A 22,990-nucleotide genomic window follows, 5' to 3' on the forward strand; every position below is an offset into this window, starting at 1 on the left:
TGCTGGTAAACTCTGGATAACATGGTCAGTGTTGAATTCCACCTCGTGGGCACGTCGCACAACAGTCGGTGAGCGGGCAGTTGGAGGCGGCGCTGCGCTGCCCTGAGAGTGGCAGCATCTGTGCTGGACTTCCTGAAATGCGCACAGATGCGGCGCACCTTCGTGAGCAAATCTGACAGATTGGGGTATGTCTTGAGGAAACGCTGAACTATCAGATTTAACACATGGGCCAGGCATGGCACATGTGTCAGTCTGCCGAGTTGCAGAGCCGCCACCAGGTTACGGCCGTTGTCACACACAACCATGCCTGGCTTCAGGTTCATCGGTGCCAGCCACAGATCAGTCTGCGCCGTGATGCCCTGTAATAGCTCTTGGGCGGTGTGCCTTTTATCGCCTAGGCTCAGCAGTTTGAGCACCGCCTGCTGTCGCTTAGCGACGGCACTGCTGCTGTGCCTAGAGCTAGCGACTGATGGCGCCATGCCCACGGATGGTAGTTTGGAGGAGGAGGTGGAGGAGGGGTGGGAGGAGGAGGAGGCATAGTAGGCCTTTGAGACCTGGACCGAGGTAGGCCCCGCAATCCTCGGCGTCGGCAGTATATGAGCAGCCCCAGGGTCAGACTCGGTCCCAGCCTCCACCAAGTTAACCCAATGTGCCGTCAGCGATATATAGTGGCCCTGCCCGGCAGCACTCGTCCACGTGTCCGTGGTCAGGTGGACCTTGTCAGAAACGGCGTTGGTCAGGGCACGGATGATGTTGTCTGACACGTGCTGGTGCAGGGCTGGGACGGCACATCGGGAAAAGTAGTGGCGGCTGGGGACCGAATACCGAGGGGCGGCCGCCGCCATGAGGTTGCGAAAGGCCTCGGTCTCTACTAGCCTATAGGGCAGCATCTCCAGGCTAAGCAATCTGGAGATGTGGACATTAAGGGCTTGGGCGTGCGGGTGGGTTGCACTATATTTTCTTTTCCGCTCCAGCGTCTGGGGTATGGAGAGCTGAACGCTGGTGGATGCTGTGGAGGATCGTGGAGGCAACGATGGGGTTTTTGTGCCAGGGTCCTGGGCAGGGGGCTGAATATCAGCTGACACAGGGGAAGGAGCAGTGGTGTGCACGGCCGGAGGTGAACGGGCTTGGTGCCACTGATTCGGGTGTTTAGCATTCATATGCCTGCGCATACTGGTGGTAGTTAAGCTAGTAGTGGTGGAACCCCTGCTGATCCTGGTTTGGCAAAGGTTGCACACCACAGTCCGTCGGTCATCCGGTGTTTCCTTAAAGAACCTCCAGACTTCTGAAAATCTAGCCCTCGCCGCGGGAGCCCTCGCCACGGGAGCTTCACTACGTGACACATTTGGCGCTGATGCACCTGCTCTGGCCCTGCCTCTCCGTCTGGCCCCACCACTGCCTCTTCCAACCTGTTCTGCTATAGGACTCTCCTCCGTCTCAGAAGCACTGTGTTCACCCGGCCTCTCAACCCAGCTTGGGTCTGTCACCTCATCATCCTCCGATCCCTCAGTCTGCTCCCCCCTCGGACTTCTTGCCCTGACAACAACTTCACCACTGTCTGACAACCGTGTCTCCTCATCGTCGGACACCTCTTTACACACTTCTGCCACTACGTCAAGAAGGTCATCATCACCCACAGACTGCGACTGGTGGAAAACCTGGGCATCGGAAAATTGCTCAGCAGCAACCGGACAAGTGGTTTGTGACTGTGGGAAGGGTCCAGAAAACAGTTCCTCAGAGTATGCCGGTTCAAATGCCAAATTTTCCTGGGAGGGGGCAGACTGGGGGGGAGGAGGCTGAGGTGCAGGAGCTGGAGGAGTGCCGATTTCGGTGACATGGGTGGACTGCGTGGAAGACTGACTGGTGGACAAATAGCTCGAAGCATTGTCGGCAATCCACGACATCACCTGTTCGCACTGTTCTGGCCTCAACAGTGCTCTACCACGAGTCCCAGTAACTTCAGACATGAACCTAGGGAGTGTAGCTCTGCGGCGTTCCCCTGCTCCCTCATAAGCAGGTGGTGTCTCACCCCGGCCAGGACCACAGCCTCTGACCCCTGCAGTAGTTGGACGCCCACGTCCCCGCCCTCGTCCTCTACCCCTAGCCCTCGGGTTAAACATTTTGAAAATGTAAGTTATAACTTTAATTTTTTTTTTACTTTTTTTTTGTGTTTTTTTTTTTGTGTGTGTTTTTTAGTTTTTAAAACCAAACGATGCTATCCTATTGCTATGGCTATTTTCTAGCCAAGTATGAAAGCACACTACTATGCCAGATGAGATGACACTGAGTTATGAAAAAATAAACGTAAAATAAAAAGGAAATGGCAGACTGTGCCTAATTGAAATCCAACCCCTAATAAATTATCCCACTTCGGTCTTTGCAATGGATATGTGCATCACTAAGCGCTAAACACAGCGGTCGCAAGTCTCACTCCAAATTCCTCACAATTGGCTAGTATATGCACTGCAGCAAGGACAGCCACCAGCAGATCAACCAGAAATAAAATATATATAACGCTACTGTAGGCGCAAGTAAGCCGTTTGGATTCTCCTATGGCTATTTTCTAGCCAAGTATGAAAGCACACTGATGAGATGACGCTGAGTTACGAAAAAATAAACGTAAAATAAAAAGAAACTGGCAGACTGTGCCTAATTGAAATCAAACCCCTAATAAATTTTCCCACTTAGGTGTTTGAGATGGATATGCGTGTCACTAAGAGCTAAACACAACGGTAGCAAGTCCCCCTGCAAATTCCTCACAATATGGTACTAGCTGCACTACTAGTGCCAGCAAGCCCAGCCACAAGCAAACAAAAAAAAAAAAAAGTATAACGTTATTGTAGCCCTAAGAAGGGCTGTTGGGTTCTTGTAGAATCACTCCTGCCTAACAGTAAGCTAATAGAACACCCTAACGCTTTCCCTGAGCAGCAGCAGCTCTCTCCCTAGCGGCATCCAGACACAGAATGATCCGAGCAGCGCGGGCAGCGGCTAGTCTATCCCAGGGTCACCTGATCTGGCCAGCCAACCACTGCTATCTACGTGTAAGGGTACCACGTCATGCTGGGTGGAGTGCAGAGTCTCCTGGCTTGTGATTGGCTCTGTTTCTGGCCGCCAAAAAGCAAAACGGCGGGAGCTGCCATTTTCTCGAGCGGGCGAAGTATTCGTCCGAGCAACGAGCAGTTTCGAGTACGCTAATGCTCGAACGAGCATCAAGCTCGGACGAGTATGTTCGCTCATCTCTAACTGTAATGCATCCAGAACCTTCCCCACATAAGATATACATACAATATATATGTGATGTCTATGATGGTAACTCGGGGTCTTGAGTCTCTAGTCCAAGTTATAAGAGTAATGATCTGTCTCTTGCCCCTCCAATGTCCATATGCAAATTCTTCCCCAGACCCCAACTATATTATATGTAATATTATATGTAAATATGGGCGGCACGGTGGCTGAGTGAGTAGCACTTCTGCCTTGCAGCGCTGGGGTCCCCGAATCCCACCCAGGTCAACATCTGCAAAGAGTTTGTATGTTCTCTCTGTGTTTGCGTGGGTTTCCTCCAGGTCCTCCGGTTTCCTCCCAGACTCCAAAAACATACTGGTAGGTTGTTTAGATTGTGAGCCCCATTGGGGACAGGGACTGATTTGTCATACTTTGTGCAGCGCTGCGTAATATGTGTGCACTATATAAATAAAGAATTATTAAATATTACTGTCATCTCATATGGGGTAGATACACCCTCTGCACACCCCTATGTCCAGCTATAGACTAGTTAGAAGGACTATATTATCATTTACCAATAGATGCAAATGTAATGACAGCAATGGCAACGCATGATGGAGAGCAGCAGGTTTCGGGGGGGGGGGGGGATGTCCCAACAAATTCCTGAAAATCCACACAACCCTAAATTTCTAGGAGTCCTATCGCATATACAGGAATTGGGGTAAAGTTGTTCTCTCTCTTTAAATTGATATCAAATTCAGTCAAAACTTCCACTGGCGTCGGAATACAACTTCAACGTCCTTCAACTCCACGTTCCCTGATCCGTGTTTCGGCTGCAGTTGCTAGGCGATGATAGACTACCACGGTACATGCAGCGTGTTCTCCGCTATAGGGGAGGGGGATCTGCTCCTGGCAGATGACAAGGGGTGGAAGGGGTAACGCGCATAGTTTCCACATGTGCTCATCACTGTTTTGTAGAGTTAACCCTTGTCGTGCTGGAGGTCTGTCAACAAATCTTAGCTAGATATCCTATAGTACAGGCCAAGAGTAGAGATAATCAAGGATTGCGCCCCCTTTAGGAGGGTAGGATCAATGCAAGAGCTGGGGTGATCACTGGCCTTCTGTAAGTGTCAGCGAATTTGTACAAGAAGGTCTGAAAAATGGACAGAGTGCCCCCTACTGGTGTGGTTTTACCGATATGGTAGTCACCCAGCTATCCCTACACGTCTATGGAATCAGAATCCAAGCAGTGTTATCATAGGGAGGTTGTATGGATACAGATCAATAGGAATAACTACCACTACCATCATCCTGATACAGACATGGATGAGGATGGAGATATTGATCCTCATGATGCAAGAACATAAGGCAGGAGATATGACATTGACCATTCGTGGATGGCTGGTTGACCTATGACGTGAGTGTGCACTCACCTGAGTAGCCGGGTTGGTTCTTCTTAGTCAGATACAATCCGCTGAACCCCAATTTCGGACGTTCAAGTTCCACCAGGCGGCTGGAGTCCGGTTGTACGGCCAGGACTCTTCCGGATGTCTGGTCTGGGGTCTGTCCTCTTCTGTATCTACTGGAGGTTGGAGGCCTGAAGATATGAAAGCTCATGTTATATCAGATGTCAGGCTTATAAGGGGGGCACGGAAATGGGATTCAGATGGGAAATGTCGCCACGTATGACCGTAGCCTGCGTCTAGTATTGCTGCACTAACCCATTTTAGTCATCGGCTGCATTACCAGACACAACCTGTAGACACAAGGGGCGCTGTTCCTGGAAGAAGACAAGGAATGATCACCACTACTCTTACCTATGTCCATTTAACTGAATGGTTCTGAACTGTAGTACCAGACCCGGCCTATGGAAAGGGTGGCACTGTATCCCGAAGACAGCAGCCAATTTTTTAGATGAAAAACAACTATTAAGATGTTGAGTCATGGAGTGAATCCTTTGTCCATGCACAGGCAGGTATGTGATCATTGCGGGAAAACTAGCACCAAATTTTGTCTTTTTTTGGGTCAGAACAATTACCTGGCGTCCTGCGGCGGTGGGGAGGGTACACGGACCAGGTAATCCTTAGCTCGGCCCTTCCTTAGTAATGACTGCATCATCTTCATGGGGGAATATGGCGCCTAAATAGCAAAAATATAACTACATGTCAGCACTGGATAGTGTAAGGGACATCCCATATAAAGGGGGGATGGTAACACCCAGTTGTCAATTTATTCATATATTCATGAATTGAGTTTATGTCAGTATTGGAGCAAAGTAAATAAATCCACCAGTTGCCGTAGCAGATCTGACCTAAAATAAAACCTCTAGTAATGTGAGTTGTGGCTGGTGTAATGGGACTCCATCCATAATTTACCCCATAAACTACTCGGGTATGAAATGGGCTTTCTACAATTCCCTCATTTATGTAAAATTTCACCCGTTTACCTATAAAGAATCTCCCCCAAAGTCACGTGAAAATGAGCAGAGAAGAGTCATAGTTTTCCTGAGGTTCTGTAGCACTGAAAAACATGGTTCTGGTGTCATATTATAGATAAAAATCTCATCTTTCTATAGAACCCAAGATACAGTTAAAGAAACAGTTGGTGTCACGGTTGCAAATTTAGGTCCAGTTCGTTCCCACCTATTTCTTTAACTACAATTATCTCCGGTCCTGTAGCTCACATAACCATAAGCCTGAACAGGAAGATTCTTATCTCTTTTCCTCCGGGTCCTCCGGTTTCCTCCTACACTCTGAAACAAACTGGTAGGTTGATTAGATTGTGAGCCCCATTGGGGACAGTAACTGATTTGGCAAACTCTGTGCAGCGCTGCATAATCTGTGTGCACTATATAAATAAAGGAATTATTATTATTATTACTACTACTATCTCTAATATGATGTTTCTAGGTGCTATAGAAATGAATATAGTTAAGTTCAGCCTCTAAATGTGACTCATCTCAGCAAAAAGTGACTCTTCTCTGCTTATTTTCACATGACATTGTAGGGGAATTATAGGTAAATGGTAGAGGGAATTTTAAGAAAAGTCACCTGAGGGGTCTGGTAGTTTAGTGGGGATGTTTTCCCTACATTGAACATTCACTACACAATGTCACCTTTACAGAATGCGTCCTCTCCACACCCCGCATCTCCGCCATGTCCTTCTTCATCCTATTCCCGCTGGGTATACTGTCCCTTGCCCCGGTCTGGTGGGGTAGTCTGTGATCCGCGGCGCCATGAGGACGAGCTTTTCCATGGATTCCTCTGTATCGGAGACATGAGATGAATGTGTGATGCAGAATTTATGTGTGGAAACAGCGCGGGGATCAGCCAAATCCCTGAGTATCATGGATCATATTATGTGGATATCCCCCACTGCGGGACCTGACACACAACGCCAGCGGCACTCTGAGACTATGAGCCCTCCGTGGCGCTAGGCAAGAATTTGGTTAACTTCACATAATCTCATTTTTAAAGCCTCCTAAAGCCCAGAAACGAGGAAGATTCAACCTCAAATATGTCTCGGATATGAGGTCATGCAGGTTTCTGCAGAAAACGCCCTCTGTGTTCCTATAATACGGTATAGGATGTAGGATGAGGGTAGTAAATGATCCCACAAAGATGTCTGACCAATGACCCCAGCTACTATAGGTCACCATTGTTAAAGGGGAGCTCTGTGTGAAGAGTTCTGCGGTCTGGTCGAATTTCATCCAGCACAGCGCCACACATTGTATAGTGGCTGGGCTTGATATTACAGCTTCACTTCCAGGATGAATGATAAAAAGACACTAGGTCACAGTCTTAAAAGGTGAAAGTGATGTTTAAAGGGGTATTCTGACGTTAACTATTAATGATAGACGTCAGTCCCACCTCGGAGACCCACCCCAACCACCAATGGACATATCCTAGAGGTGACAGGTCTTACCCACCCATCACTCTGTACTGATGAAGAAGATCCATGGTCCGGTTGTAAATCCTTGGAATTATTCAGGATGTCATCCGAAAGGCGGCTGCCTCTAGTAGCTTCAGAACTTGGCTTCTTCTTAAGACGGAGACTCCTCCTCACTTTACTGTAGAAGGAAATTTCTCCTCCTTATGAGATGGAAGCAAAGAAAACCAAAGAAATGAAGATGTGGACAAATTTTCTGAACTTCCCAAACCTAAATCCTTCATTATTTACCATATATACTCGAGTATAAGCCTAGTTTTTCAGCACAAAAAATGTGCTGAAAACCCAAACACGGCTTATACTCGAGTCAAAAAATATATCAAATCTCACCTTTCCGGTTTCCCCCGCTGCTGGCTATATACTGGGGCAGGGGGCTGGCTATATACTGGGGGATATGGGCTGGCAGGCTATATACTGGGGGGCAGGTACTGGTTATACACTATGGGGCAGGGTCCGCCAGGCTATATAATGGGGAGGCTCTGACCAATGCATTTCCCACCCTCGGCTTATACTCCAGGCAATAGGTTTTCTCAGGTTTTTGTGGCAAAATTAGGGGTCTTGGCTTATACTTGGGTCGGCTTATACTCGAGTATGTACGGTAGTTCTAAACCCAATGATTGCCGACCTTTATTCTGTGATGTGTGCTCCAGATTGAGATCCCGGTTCTGAGATGAAGACCTTGACTGATTTCCACTGCTGATGGAGGAATTGGACTCTCCCCATTTGGTCTTCTGTATCATGGCTTCAGAAGAAACTACAAGTCAGAAGGTGGGAATTATTTATAACCAGAGTATGATTTATAAGTTCCTTATAATATGGCGTCTCAATATCAGGGGACACACTGGCATTGGGTTGACATTGGGTCAGTCTTAAGGGTGTTGTCCCCTTGTTTTCACCCTTTAAGCCGTTATGTTTGGATCTGGACTTAACTACAGGAGAACTCCGGGGTGCTACCTCTATGAGAAGTCTAAATGTTGTTGATCGCAGACCCAGGCGGATCAAGAGATGCCGATACGTTGTACCAAACTGCAGAGACCTGGTCAGGGTGCAAGAAGAGGACAGGAAGGTAGAGTGGAGTGTCATAGGTCAGGATAGGCAGACAGGATCAGAGTCAGCTGACAAGCCAAGGTCAAAACACATGCACACAGAGAATGCAGCAATGGCTCACAATAACTGGTGCGAAAACTGATGAAATGATTGAGATGTGAACTAGTCCTGATGGTGCAATGATATCATGATAAAGGGCATTTAGAAGGACCAGCATCATAAGCCATCACACAGCCCTACCTTCTGTGGTTCCACTCTCTATTGTCTCCAGCGATGACAGACTATGGTGGCCTCTTTCATCCTCTTTGGTTGTGATACTCTGACTTTTCTCCACAGTTTCATGGCTGACGTTTGTGAAGCTCATTGTGATTCCATCAAGAGAAGTTCTGGGGGAAAGCGGTTTGTTAGTGATGTCCCTCATGACAGGGGAGAACCATATCGGTGGCATACGCCTGCTGGGAAGACCACCTCTAGGGATATCAATTAAGACTTTCTTTGCCACATTTGGTGGAAATGGTTGACGTCTATGTGGAAGGGACATAGTCTGTTGATCGGTTGCTTTTGGCTTTTGGCTTTCCCTCGATGGTGAAGAAGATCTCTCAGGAATTTCAGACTTAGTATGTCTTTCCATATACTTTATCTGTGAAGCTGGTGAGATCTTTGGGCTTATTTTAGTTGTTTGTGTTCTCTCTAGTAGACGTCTTTCTAGATATCGAAATTCTGCATCTTCTGCCGATTCATCCTCAAAATGCACTCGAGCCTTTGGTGGCCCTTGTGGTATCTTCTCATTGAAGACGATAGAGCTCTTTGAATACTTTGTCACAGGGTTGTCTTCTACCTGGACGACTGATGTTCTGTAGAGTAAGCCATAGTGCACATTAATAACATGATTTCATGAGGTGTCCATCTTGGTCACGTGATGGAAACACTTCTTATGTGAACAATATCCGATAAAATAGGTGACATCCCATACAAAGACTTACATGTTCTCCCGCACCAAGGAGTGGTCGGCCTTCAGTGGCTCCGAAGTTCTTTTGGGTTTGGCAGAGAATTTTTTTTTAATGTCCCGTGAAGCTGGAGGAGCTTGTGGACTCCTGATTTTTGGCCTTCCAAAAAAAATTACAAAGAATACAACATTAATCATGTCCCCAACGTAGGACTGTCCTCTTATTATGTATGATCAATCATTTCTGATCATGTCAAATTGTAGTGATAGGATAGTGAACCTGAAGATGTGATAGTTTTTCTAAGAATTGAAAGATGGTGGTGAAGACTGTGCTTATGATGTTACCACAGGTTGGGATTGGTCATCCTACGTCGGACCTGTTCTGGCCGAGGCCTACTGTAGTTCAGAACCAGCGTCCACCAGAGAAACCTGTCTAGTCCAAGGAGGACATGACTCACACAAATAATAATATTACAAGCTGATGCTCTAAATGATGAGAAGGCCCCGATCTTCACCTCTTTCCATATTTCAAGACCATGAATAATGACCACTTTAACATATGCAACGTGCTCTGACAATTCCCGCTCCATCGTATACATACATCATGAGGTAATTGCATCGGTCGCATCTAAATGACATCTTTTTATTAACATGATGCAAATATTATTGGGCAGAATGAGACATTTGGTGTCATTTATGAAGAGTGAGGACATCTGGCCAGTCAGCACATTTTTAATGCACACTGAGCATTTCCTGGCTACATCCATACATTACACAGAGCCCTCATCTCACTGCATCTCATTGGTCTTGTGTTGCTTCTGTGCAGGGTTATGAAGATGCCCTGGAAATGTAGACTCCACAAAATAAAGAACCTAAAATATAGAAACTTTAGCAAATTTATCCTGATCTAGTTTTAATTTTATAAATGGTCCCCATTCACCTTGGTGATCGCAGTTGATCATAGGAGGCTTTACGTGTAGATCGGAAAAACCAACGTGATCTTTCAGCTATACATTTCATCCCTACTATCTGCCATCTTTCATTTGGGGATGAAGCCTCCTATCCAAAATACCTAGATATCGAGAACATTGGACATCAAGCAGCCCAATAATTGTCAACATTGATCAGATAGCGCATTATAGCTCAAGGGGTCGGACATTCTTCTGTTTCATGACTGGGTTTCTATCCTGTAGGCATCATGAGAGGGTCGGAAGTCTACGACTCCATTGTACATTCATACGTAACACTGATCCAATGCTTCCATGGGGATGTCCATGTAAAAGTATTAACAGTAGAAGATGGTTCTAAAAGGATGTTTTTGAGATCAGAGGGTTTATCCAGGGATGATTGGTTTTGGCCATGGATACTATCAACATTCATTAGTATTGCATCAAGGACGAAGTCGGGCGTTTCATGTGGCACTTACTGACATTATTACTCCGACGTCCCATTTTCATTCCAGAAGGTTTGTACAGGAAAGCATGGCCGCCATATGTGGAAAATATCCCCCCCAGGGGAAACAGCAGAGAGAGGACAATGAGAGATACATATTATAGAACAATAGAGGCTCTCAATGACCCATCTGGAAGGGATTTTACCAATGTGTCTGGTAGAGTGTAAGCTCGGAGCAAAGGAAAGTCTTCTACATAGGAGAACACAAATAATTGTGGCCCAGAGGCTAGATCTGTCCTTAGAAAGATCAAACCTCATACTCTGAGTGTCACAGATCATATGGATCCAACAAAGCCCATATCCTTCTAACTGACCTGATCACCACTTCATGGTCCTCCTTCTATGGCATTAAGCTAGGATTCTCTTCACCTCTAGATGGGCTTCTAGCACACAGATAACTAGTGTTGGGTTCAGCTTCTACTTGGATCCCCTGCCACTAGGTTACCTGGCGTCCTCATATTACAATGTTGTCTCATTCTGCTTCTGAAGGGCCAGCACACACCAACTAATGTGTCCCCAGCCTATCCCTACCCATCAGGGTCTACATAATCCAGCATACCCTCTTACCTAGTGACAGAGCAAACATTCCTAGCTTGTCTAGTCCTTCATTATGGCCTGGTTGACCATAGGCTTGTTCTCTGGCTTCAATCCTGATCCTCTTTGTAGGACTTGTTTATGACCTCTGATCCCGTGCTACCTGCCTTGCCTGCTTTCTGATTTTGTATGACCCTGCTTGACCTGACCTCGGACTGTTCCTACCTCTGTCTCACCTTATCCCTTGGTGTTGTGTGAGTCACTGTGCCTGTTGGGCCAGATGCTATACATGCAAGGTGTAAAGTTGGAGTGCTACAAGAGGCAGAGCTGGAAATATTTCTAACTAAAGGGCCAGCAGTAATAAACGTATATGTTTTAAGTGTAGAAAAGAAGAATTTTGCATGTTCCAAATGATAATCAGAGCTCTGCAATGTATTCCATTACTCTTGTATGGCAGGGTACAGGGTGACAGGTCCTCTTAACCTACATTAAAGAGAACCTGTCACCAGATGAGGAGAGGTTCCATTCGCCTGTGCTATGCTGATTTTAAAAATTCGTCAGCATTCTGAATCATTTCAGTACTTTAAATAAGTTTAATTTACATACAACCTCTATGAGGATTCACGACATGCTTTTAGAAGGTAGCCAGGAAATATGAATAAAATTCATATAAAGTACTGAAATTATTCAGAATGCTAAGGCATTTTTCTTATCATCATAGCATAGGCTATTGGAACCTGTCACCAGCTAAAAATGTCATTCTTGGTGATAGGTTTCCTTTAAGAGTCACTTATACATTCAGAACGTATAGTCAGCAACATTTCAGGTCAGAAAATTGGGGCAGTCCTGTTACACCATCTTTCAGGTGGGATTTGTATATGCACTTAAGTTAAGCCCAATTTTCTGAGATCGTCAACTATGTGGTGGGTGTTACTTTTCATAAATAAATGAATCCATAGATATTGTAATTTCTATAACTATAATTTACCTGAACATCTTCATGGGGGTGCACACGGAGACTCCAGAGTCACTGTCTGAAATGAAGCCACCTGGGAGAAGAAGAGAGTAGAAGGTCCATCACACTCATGAGGTTCATTTTTCAAAATCATTCCCCGCAGTCGTAATTCGTAAAGTATTTATGGAGACACCACGCCAAGAGTGACATCACATGACCAATCTTACCAGATCAAAGCACATTAATAAAATAATAGAAACCTTTACCATTAGTGGGCAACCTATTGGTGGTCTTAGGCAGGTCCTTCATTAATTGACTAGGCTTGTTGGGCAACAGTTCTTTCATGATTGTTCCTAAAGGATCCGATTTAACTCCAGATACATTAGTCCGTAATGGAGAACGGTCTCTCGTGGTGGGGTAACCCATGGTAGATTTTGTGTTGGTGTAATCATTGCTTGTCTTAGTGAAGAGGTCATCATCTGCAGTTGTGTAATCTTTGGAGGGTTTTGTGGTGGAGTAATCATTGAAGATCTCTTTGGTGGTGTAGTCTCTAATGGTCTTTATGGTGGAGTAATTATTAGAGGTCCTTGTTACGGTATAGTTTGAAGCGGAAGTGTTATCATCGGTGGACTCTGTCGTAGCGTAATCGTTGATGATCTTTGTTGTTGTGGAGCCTCTGGTGGTTTGTGTGTGTGTGGTGGTGTAATACTTGGTGGCCTTTGAGGTGTTGTTATCTTTGATGGTCGGGTTGGTAGCATAATCCTTGGTGGTCTTTATAGTGGTATAATCATTGGTTGACTTTTTGATGGTGTAGTCGCTGGAAGGGGTCTTTGTGGTGGTATAATCCTTGGTAGGCTGTGTAGTGGTATAATCTCTGGAGGTCCTTGTGGTGGTATAATCTTGTGTAGTCTGTGAGGTGGTGGAATCACTGGAGGTCTTTGCTTGAACATTGTTGCTGGTCTTGAGAGGAGATCTTTGAGTGGTCTCTGTCTTGTCTCTGGAGGTCCTGGTGGTGGTATAATCTCTGGTAGTCTGTGTGGTGGTGTTATCACTGGAGGGCTTTGCTTGAACGCTGTCGTTTGCCTGGAAAGGAGATCTTTGGTTGGTCTCCTTTTTGGGTGTACTAAGTCTGTTTTTCAGTTCCAGTTTGTTTTGTTCAATCTGAGTGCGTAAAGTTGGAAGATGAAACAGAGCTCCATTTTGAGATTCTAGATAATCTTTCTGAGTCCAGGTTGGCACAGGTATGGCTTGATCATTGATGATGACAGCATTTCCACTTGGCTGAGGTATTTCTACTTCTTTCTTTTGTTCATTCCGTGTTTTCTGGTATTTCACCTTAGTAAGGAAACTATCTGGTGACCATCTTTGAGGAGAGGCGACATTTGGAGTCGTTGTTGGGATTCCAAGGCCTGGGGGTGGTGGCCTCTCAAGACGTGGTAATTTCTGTAGTGATCCGTTCCTTCTTCCAAGCTCCGTAGCAAGGGCAAAGGCATCTGGATATTTCCGCCGGAGTTCATTGTAAAACCCATCTAACGTTTTATTGCTGTTGGTAGGAACATCCATCAACATCTCTTTCTTTCTCTTCCTAGCCTCGCTCACTTACTGGATCCATGGTACTACAACACTTCACCTTCAGAAGACAGAAGAAGGATTATTTGTATGATTATATTGTCTTCCTACTTAGCAAGGACATCAGCTCCTGTAGCTTTTACTATGAATGTTGTTCCATGTCGAAGGACACATTCCTAATGAGCTGTGACCACACAATTGCTGTGCTCCTAGCTCTCTGGATTGAGCTGATCCAGATCCTCTCTCCTATGCTCTAAGCAGAAGCTGTAGCAGGCTTCTGGTTTAATACTACAGCAGTCACTCATAGCCGAGGGAAGAGACTGTGGATCAACTCAGTGCACAACTCAGGGAGCAGTGTGAGGATTTTATCCTCAATCCATTTGGAGAAGTTACAATCCTGAAATATAAATCTATACATCACAGTCCTGCTGCTACTAACAACACACACAAACCTATTATTATACATCTCACCAAGAGAATACACTTTCTACATGGTCAAAACTTCTGACAGATGCCCTGTAAAGTTTGTCTGTCCTAAGGAGACCTCAATAATGATAAGCACTGCTGCCAGCAAAGACGCAACAAAACAGCAATCCTTACACGTTGCTCTTGTATTCTCATAGCTGCCACTTCTCTGATCCATGGGTGGGGAGATCCGTATGTCTGTTCAGGTCCTAGACTGCGGATCCTAGCCCAGGTTTGCTGGAGGATCTGTGCATGTTCTTCAACATGGGTGGGGTAAGCCAATGCAAGGATAAGGTCGTCGGAGGATAACCTTTGATGTAACAGGGGTCCAATGCTTCACAGGCCCCAACTCTATGTTAATTCATTCTCGGGATATCTAGATTAAAACTACTACAAACCTAAACCTCCAGATTGTGCTTTGCCGATGATGCTACAGACTATGAATATATCTGTATAATGGAGGCTTCCGCCTGCATACATACCTGGATAAGGTTTCCCCTGTAAGTGCAGGCAGCAGCCTATAGATTATCATGGGGACCTGCATCTTCTGTATGCGGCTGTTATTGGGTCCGTGTCCTCCTCTCCCCTCCTCACTTTTGGCAGGTGCACTCTCTGCCTGCGGGTGAGCTGCAGTCAGTTATGGGGTGTGATTGTTGTACACTGCTGTCATGGTTGCGGCTCTTAGACAATGGTCTGGTGTAGGGTAGAGACTCCCAGAACTTACTCTGCTATTAGCAAAATATCTGCCTCTAGGTCCTTAGTAATAAATCATATCCTGAGCATCTACACTTAGTTAAAAAAGTTAATTAAAGGGGTTTTCTAAAAAAAACTGCAAAAATTAAAGTGTTGACGTGATATATATTGTGCATGTGACAGCTGAGCCAATCCCTGGCCTTAGCGGTCGTAGAGTGATGTCCTGGAAACAACCAGGGGCTGCCTCGATGTACATGTATGGTTGTCTTCTTCTACCGCAAAAGGGTCTTCAGACACCTAGAGGATGACCTATGGCCGCACCACCAATGCAGCCCCTCTAAATCTGGAGTGACTTCTGTTCTTTCTGAACGTTGTATAAAGGTGTAAAAAGCAATAAATCAAAGATTATAATAATAATCTGGTATCTTAGAGGTTAAGTCCCGGTCCTCTCAGCATAGGATTATTGACTTTGGGTTCAGGTTACACAGTCCTGGAATTCCTCTTAGTAAGCGGCTGTACACACAGAGAGTATTCTTCACCAGCCATAGCACAAATTCTACACAGATTACACTCCAACCAGAAGCCAAAATTATGGTGAGGTGAGGGGTCGGCTGTCCATGTGCTGCGCACCTTAATTAAAGAGGTTTTCTAGAAATATTCTATTCTAGGATAGCTCATCAGTCCCAGACTGGTGGGGATTGTCCCGCACACGGCGGACTGAGGCTTCGGCTTCAAGGATCATTCCAGAAAGCCTCATATGATAAGATATTCCCTTGTACTTCATAATTATTCAGATTTTGGACATTTACAAGTAGGATTTTTACTGACAAATTCCAGACGTTGTAAATGATGGCTATAAAACGGCTGTCAGCATCGCCCACCTTATATTTTATGTAGTCCCCTCACTCCCTTCCCCTACTGGACTACAGGTGGGGGGCACAAGATGGCCACCTCAGGTCTGGGTGTAGTAGGAGGAGTCTGACTTATTAGAAGAAGGGTGTCAGGTCTGGGGGCTCTGTAACATGCCCCTTAGCAGCTGCTGACATACTAGCATGCCATGGCCACGCCCTGCAGCGGGTGAGCTCCACGCCCGGATCTGTGCCCCTGCGCCCTGTGACACCTGATTTATATGGCATGTACTTGCCGGCCGTAAGATGATTGGATGGCGAAGCTGTCACTCCAGTAGGAAGATTTATATGATTGGCTAGTCAGAGTGTCAGAGTCTTAGCGCTGATTGGTTACATCCACTTTGCTGGAGATGGATTGGCTATCGTGCTGTCAGGCCGGAAGAGCTGGACTTGTCGTCCACATGCGCCCTGTAAAGCAGAGCGGCGGCGGGTGAGGAGAGGAGTCCGTGAGTATCGGGGTGTGTGTCCCTGTGTGTGCTTCTTAGTGTGAATAGGGACGTAGATGGAGAGAAAAGCCGCATCTGCCCCTGTACACACTGCACAACGTCACATCATAGGCAGTCACATAACATGATGATATCCCCCTAAATATACCCATCCCAGGACTGGCACATCTGCCCCCCGGGTTACACCCACCCCCAGGACATCTGCCCCCTGATTATACCCACCCCCAGGACATCTGCCCCCTGATTATACCCACCCCCAGGACATCTGCCCCCTGATTATACCCACCCCCAGGACATCTGCCCCCTGATTATACCCACCCCCAGGACATCTGCCCCCTGATTATACCCACCCCCAGGACATCTGCCCCCTGATTATACCCACCCCCAGGACATCTGCCCCCTGATTATACCCACCCCCAGGACATCTGCCCCCTGATTATACCCACCCCCAGGACATCTGCCCCCTGATTATACCCACCCCCAGGACATCTGCCCCCTGATTATACCCACCCCCAGGACATCTGCCCCCTGATTATACCCACCCCCAGGACATCTGCCCCCTGATTATACCCACCCCCAGGATATCTGCCCCCTGATTATACCCACCCCCAGGACATCTGCCCCCTGATTATACCCACCCCCAGGACATCTGCCCCCTGATTATACCCACCCCCAGGACATCTGCCCCCTGATTATACCCACCCCCAGGACATCTGCCCCCTGATTATACCCACCCCCAGGACATCAGCCCCTTGATTATACCCACCCCCAGGACTGGCACATCTGCCCGCTGATTATACCCACCCCCAGGACTGGCACACCTGCCCGCTGATTATACCCACCCCCAGGACTGGCACACCTGCCCCCTGATTATACCCACCCCCAGGACTGGCACACCTGCCCCCTGATTATACCCACCCCCAGGACTGGCACACCTGCCCCCTGATTATACCCACCCCCAGGACTGGCACACCTGCCCGCTGATTATACCCACCCCCAGGACTGGCACACCTGCCCGCTGATTATACCCACCCCCAGGACTGGCACACCTGGCCCCTGATTATACCCACCCCCAGGACTGGCACACCTGGCCCCTGATTATACCCACCCCCAGGACTGGCACACCTGGCCCCTGATTATACCCACCCCCAGGACTGGCACACCTGGCCCCTGATTATACCCACCCCCAGGACTGGCACACCTGCCCGCTGATTATACCCACCCCCAGGACTGGCACACCTGCCCGCTGATTATACCCACCCCCAGGACTGGCACACCTGCCCCCTGATTATACCCACCCCCAGGACTGGCACACCTGGCCCCTGATTATACCCACCCCCAGGACTGGCACACCTGCCCCCTGATTATACCCACCCCCAGGACTGGCACATCTACCCCTGGTTATACTGTTTTTTGGCAGGGGTCGTCGTTATAGGGCAGGTTATTTTGGACTCTGTGAGGTAGTGGAGTGTATGGATGGTCCTTCCTTTCTTTGGTACTACCCCTGCAGCCTCAGAGACCCTTCCCTGGGTGCGTCCTCTGGCATGCGCCGCTGTGACATGGGTGCTGTGTGTGGGTGTGGGGGGAGCATTATTTTTAGTTCACTGTCAAGACCATCGGGTGTCGAAACAGATGGGACCCCGGGCCGCCCTCCCCCAATAAGGTCTTGTCTCATTCACACTCTGATCATGTGACGCCTTTCTATATGACCGAGGAGCGACCGAGGGGTTAAACTGACAAAACCTAAAAATAGAGGAGCCAGTGCCATACACCCTTATCCAGGAGAAGCCCAAATCATACAGAACCAACCACATCCGGGGCCCAGGACTCTCTATAATGTATTAGATTTATGTCCCTTCTATTATAACTTATTATACATATTTTTTCCAGTTTTCTATTTTTTTTGTATTTACTTCTTTATGCTAATTCAATTCATGTTTTTTGCTTTTTTTGGTAATTATTTTTCTCTTTTTAATATTTTTTGCTTTTAATTTGTTTACATTTTTTGCTTTTTCATTATTTTTTACTTTTTTTAAAATATATTTTATTATTCTTTTAGTGTTTTTTTTTTTTTCTTTTCATAATTTCTTGATAATCTGTATATTTCGGGTGTGTCTGTATTGTACATGTGATGTTGTATCCTCGTGGTGTTTATACATGTAGTATCTTTCTGGATACGTTACATGATCAGTAATTCCTGGGATTTCCTCTTCCCTCTAGTAATTTCCATCATGGCGTCCGACCAGGTAGAAGACGAATCCCAATTTTACTGTAAAGCAAAGAAATACTGGAAGAACGTGCCCCCCACGGTGGACGGGATGCTGGGGGGATACGGTCACATTTCTAGTATCGATATCAATGGCTCCAAGAAGTTCCTTCAGAAATTCCTGCGGGTGAGTGTCCCTGGAGACGTCTCCTGTCATCCCGGAGCTATAATTAGCGCTGGGGAATCCGGATGAGCTGAGCGGAGCGGAGAGGGGTGACGCCAGGGCGCGGGGGAGGACTCGCTTCTCAGCTTTTCAGTTTCATGTGAGTGGGAGGTGAGGAGGATTATAGTAACACATTAGTGCTATTTATAGCGGTGACATATTCTGTATCGCTGTACGTGACAAACTGCCCATATCTGGGGGGACGTCTACAAGCCCCCAATTCACACAACAAAACCTCAACGTGTATATCTTATTATACAACATTCCCTTACCCTCTATTTTATTTTTATGCAAATGAGCTTCTCGGTGCATTCGAGGCGGAGTCATTCCTGCTGGGGCACTTGTTTTTTTTTAATACAAAAGTGAATCATTGAGTAATGGGGTGGTGCAGGGTGTTGTAAAACAGTGAGAAAACAGGTGCTCCTGCAGGTATGGCTCCACCCCTGCTGCACTTAAAGGAAAACTGCCGGCACATTTTCACAAATACAGATAGTGACCGGTTCCTATAGAGCCCATTTAACTACCTGACAGCCTTCTTTTAGCTAAAAATGTTTTCCCTTGCCTCCACATAAATCAGCTTAACCTTATATTACCTAGAATTGGGATGGGGGCGGCCTGCTTGGTAGACCCCTCTCATCTATTCCTGCGGGGGGGCCTCTTTCCAGCATGTGCCCTCCTACATTTGAAACATCTAGCCCATGTATGTATCTGATCCCATGAAATCACAGCAGCCGGCATGTACAGGCAGTCCCCGGGTTACATACAAGATAGAGTCTCTAGGTTTGTTCTTAAGTTAAATTTGTATGTAAGTCGGAACCGTATACTTTATCATTGTAACTCCAGACAAATATTTTTGGTCTCTGTGACAATTGGATTTTAAAAATGTTGGATTGTCATCAGAACCAGGATTAATAATAAAGCTTCATTACAGACGCCTGTGATAACTGTTATAGCTGTTTATTGTAGTCTAGGGCTAAAGTACAGAAAATTACCAATTACCAGAGGTCTGTTTGTAACTAGGGGTCGAATGTAAGTCGGGTGTTCTTAAGTAGGGGACCGCCTGAACTTCTAATCCTCCCCATCCTCCATGGAGGCTGCTGTGGTTTCATGGGATCAGATACATACATGGGGTACATGTTGCAAATGTAGCAGGATCTTAGATGACATCACCCTGGTCACATGACATGAAGTACTCAATGTTGCACAGAGCAGACTGTCCTATTGACACCTCAGGAACAAGGAGGCAGTGTAAGCAAATACTGAATGTGCAGGGACTCATTGGACTCACTTAGTGTCACTGGACTCACATCAGGTCCTTCATCAGACATTTTATCCCCCTTCTACTACTCACTATTCTACACTATCAGACAGTCCTTCTCCCCCCCACCCTAATCTCTGGATGTCTCTTCTCAGGACGGCCCCCACAAAACGGGCACCTCTTGCGCTTTAGACTGCGGAGCCGGTATCGGACGGATCACCAAGCGTCTCCTGCTGCCGCTCTTCAAGACGGTGGACATGGTGGACGTCACCGACGAGTTCCTGAGCAAAGCCAAGAGTTACCTGGGGGAGGACGGGAAGAGGATCGGGCAGTACTACTGCTGCGGCCTCCAGGACTTTGTCCCCGAGCCCAATCACTACGACGTCATCTGGATCCAGTGGGTGATCGGTGAGGCCTATAACCCGCTCGCTCCTGGGGGGGGGGGGGGGGGGTTTGGTTCAGTCTTTGAATGTGTCGCTCTCTCCTCTGGCAGGACACCTCACGGACAGTCACCTGGTGGACTTCCTGAAGAGATGTAAGACCGGACTGAGACCCAACGGCTTAATCGTCATCAAGGACAACATGGCGCATGAAGGAGTCATCATGGACGAGGTGGACAGCAGCCTCTGCAGGGACTTGGACCTGGTGCGTCGCCTCATCAGACAAGCCGGACTCTCCGTACTGGCCCAGGAGAGGCAGGAGAACTTTCCGGAAGAAATCTACCACGTTTATTCCATCGCCATGAGATAGCTCCAGCTGAAGGGGGCGCCGTCCTCTCCGTGACCTCTCCACTGTTCTGCTTTGCCAAAAAATGTCAGACATTGAACGCACGCTGCTACATGAGGACGCAGGGACTACCCAGAACCGGGAAGCCAATCAGTGGGCACCGCCAGCATCCAGAGACTGTGCCAGGACTCACCCGTGTAATGCCAACCTATATACCCAGACAAGACGGGCAAGGACCAGGCCAAGATATGTACGGCTTGGATGACAACCAATATGGCTGCCGTTATAGCTCCCACCAGTTGTCACTCAGCTTTCCAAGACTCCTGACTGACCTGGTTACACAGCGCTGTATTTCTCTGATGCGTCATGATGCAGACCGCCCAATCAGGGGTCCCAGAAAGCAGATGACCCCCCCCCCCCCCCTATGGGAGATGTGGTTACAGAGCATCACCCGCAGTACATCGGGCAGTCCCATAGCACAATTAAAGGGGTTGGTCATAAATTGCATGAATGGCCCCAGTCACTAGGACCCCCGCCCACCATGAGAATAGGAGTCTTGGGACCCTCGCTTAGAATGGAGTGGTGGTCAAGCATGGCTTTAATGCCGAGTTTAAAGGGAGTGTCCATGTCTCCATTCTGATGGAAGTGCTGTTCTAGACTATAGGGGGGAGGGGGGTCGGCTTGTGTGACCACTGGTCTGTACCCTTTAACACACTTAGCAGCACAAGAACTGAAGACTATTACAGAGCCTGTCCTGTGTGCACCCGCAGACAGACAGTGTTTGGGGTGAAATGTTTGTGTTTGCCAAAAAAAATCAAAAAAACGTGTTTTTGTGTGATTAAGAAATGTAGAAATCCCGCCCCCTCCTCGCAGCCATTCAGTAGGTAGGAAATAAATGTATACAAATCTCCATGATTGCTACAGCATAGTAACCATGGCGGCTTCCTCTTACATGCAGCGCCTCTCCGTGGGCGTTTGTAGCCAGCAGAGGCGCCATAATATTCCCTGACCGCCCCTTTAACATATGAGGTGATAATATAAGGCGACTGTTCACATTTGGCTGCACTGGTTCCTGATAAATCTGCGGGGCCGGGCAGATCGGAGGCTCGTCGTGGCGGGACGCGTTGTACGTTGCATGTCCTCACAAACTGAGCTGATACAAGGTGTGACACGAGTGAGACAGATTTTTGAACATAATAAATTATTTTTTTGGTAAAAGAATTTTCACATTATATAGAAGTCGACAAGAGGAGAGATGTGGCAGCTGGAGCTAGAAGCTGCTATCTCACCCCAAGTGCTTTATTCTCATCAGCACTGCTCTATAATGTCCTATAGCCTAGACAACCCCTTTTAATATAGCTCCTTGTCCCGTCACATGCAGCTCTGCCCGGAATAAGAAGACTGGGACCAAAGGATTCCCGTATAACAGTCCCATATTCCCTTATATCAGTGGGCAGGAGTGCAGTTCCATATGTACACCACTAGGGGACAGAAGCAGACAGTATATGGCTGCTTTATAGGGGGGGAGTCAAGGCCCCAGGACCCCCATTTATTTTAGAAACTAAAAGCAAATGATACATGTGATCCCCCATCAGGCAATGAGTGAGGGGGGGGGGGGGTTATCCTTTAGGCTGTTTTGGAAGCCGCCATATTGGATCCAAGTCAAGAATGAGGTTTTGTAGCATCAAAGACCAGAAATGTCTCAATCGGATCAGTAATATTTCTTGTGATTCTCCATCCATTCTTATATACGGGTTCATCATTTTTTTGGATCCGGAACTTTCAGCTCGGTGTTCATGCACATAGCTGTGCATCACAGGGACTGTTCCTGGTCGTTGTGGTAACTCTCTGTACTGATAACGTGTGAACCACAAGAGATATTACACGTCTGGTTGTGACAATTATATGATGGTTTTCTATTGTACAGACTTTCTGTGGATTTTAAGTGCAGTATGTCTGAACATGCTGGGAGTTGTAGTATCACAAGAGCCACACACTATAGAGTACTCCCTCAAAGCCTCCACAAGGGAAAGCAGCGCTCCAGAAGCTTAAACTGGAATATTTGTGGTTTAAAGCGACTGTACAGTGTGACGGTGCAGACCTAAGTAGCAGCAGGACTGTGAAATACAGATTTATATTTCAAGATAGTACTGGAGTGTATCCTCACACTGCTGTGCTCTCTGCAGCCAGTGGTTGGTATGTTCCCTGGAAAGATGTGTATGTTGTAAGTAGCTGCAGGACTATGAAATAGCTCATTGTAGTTCTCACACTCCTATGCTCCTATCTCTCCTCACTGAGCTGCTCCACAACCTCTTGTAAAGCTGTTACCAGTTGTCACTCAGAGCAAAGGGGTGGGGCTGTGGAACAGTGTAAAGAGCATCTACCACCAGGA

General features: G+C 47.0%; 2 protein-coding genes across 6 annotated transcripts in view; one reads left to right on the forward strand and one right to left on the reverse strand.

Moving 5' to 3' along the window:
• The window catches only part of LOC140077342 (uncharacterized), a 38,997-nt gene extending 23,034 nt beyond the window's left edge, over positions 1–15,963 (reverse strand). Inside the window, exons 1-10 of one of the 2 annotated variants that reach the window (XM_072124415.1) lie at positions 15,713–15,963; positions 12,371–13,734; positions 12,138–12,198; positions 9,201–9,323; positions 8,458–9,071; positions 7,796–7,924; positions 7,151–7,313; positions 6,338–6,485; positions 5,261–5,361; positions 4,656–4,819 (exon numbers count right to left, since the gene is read on the reverse strand). In XM_072124415.1, the coding sequence (XP_071980516.1) occupies positions 4,656–4,819; positions 5,261–5,361; positions 6,338–6,485; positions 7,151–7,313; positions 7,796–7,924; positions 8,458–9,071; positions 9,201–9,323; positions 12,138–12,198; positions 12,371–13,673 (2,806 nt within the window). In that variant the 5' untranslated portion in view covers positions 13,674–13,734; positions 15,713–15,963. Of the gene's footprint in view, positions 1–4,655; positions 4,820–5,260; positions 5,362–6,337; positions 6,486–7,150; positions 7,314–7,795; positions 7,925–8,457; positions 9,072–9,200; positions 9,324–12,137; positions 12,199–12,370; positions 13,735–14,620 lie in introns of both variants that reach the window. The other variant, XM_072124414.1, reaches the window with a different exon arrangement.
• A 91-nt stretch (positions 15,964–16,054) lies between these two features.
• On the forward strand, positions 16,055–22,985 carry NTMT1 (N-terminal Xaa-Pro-Lys N-methyltransferase 1). Of its 4 annotated transcripts, none has more exons than XM_072124419.1 (4): positions 16,055–16,185; positions 18,406–18,578; positions 20,028–20,280; positions 20,366–22,984. In XM_072124419.1, the coding sequence occupies exons 2-4, from the start codon at positions 18,417–18,419 to the stop codon at positions 20,620–20,622; spliced, it is 672 nt and encodes a 223-aa protein (XP_071980520.1). In that variant the 5' UTR covers positions 16,055–16,185; positions 18,406–18,416; the 3' UTR covers positions 20,623–22,984. The 4 variants fall into 4 exon arrangements, with proteins under 4 accessions (XP_071980520.1, XP_071980521.1, XP_071980522.1 ...); XM_072124420.1 differs by having other exon boundaries at positions 16,083–16,197; XM_072124421.1 differs by having other exon boundaries at positions 16,084–16,169; positions 20,366–22,985.
• The last annotated feature ends 5 nt before the right edge of the window (positions 22,986–22,990 follow it).

This window comes from Engystomops pustulosus, chromosome 9, assembly GCF_040894005.1.
Source record: "Engystomops pustulosus chromosome 9, aEngPut4.maternal, whole genome shotgun sequence".
Lineage (NCBI taxonomy): Eukaryota > Metazoa > Chordata > Amphibia > Anura > Leptodactylidae > Engystomops > Engystomops pustulosus.

Coding starts and splice junctions, on each gene's coding strand:
- NTMT1 (XM_072124419.1), top strand. CDS start 18,417: ATGGCGTCCGACCAGGTAGAAGACGAATCCCAATTTTACTGTAAAGCA. Junction 18,579..20,027: donor TCCTTCAGAAATTCCTGCGG/GTGAGTGTCCCT, acceptor GTCTCTTCTCAG/GACGGCCCCCACAAAACGGG. Junction 20,281..20,365: donor CTGGATCCAGTGGGTGATCG/GTGAGGCCTATA, acceptor CTCCTCTGGCAG/GACACCTCACGGACAGTCAC.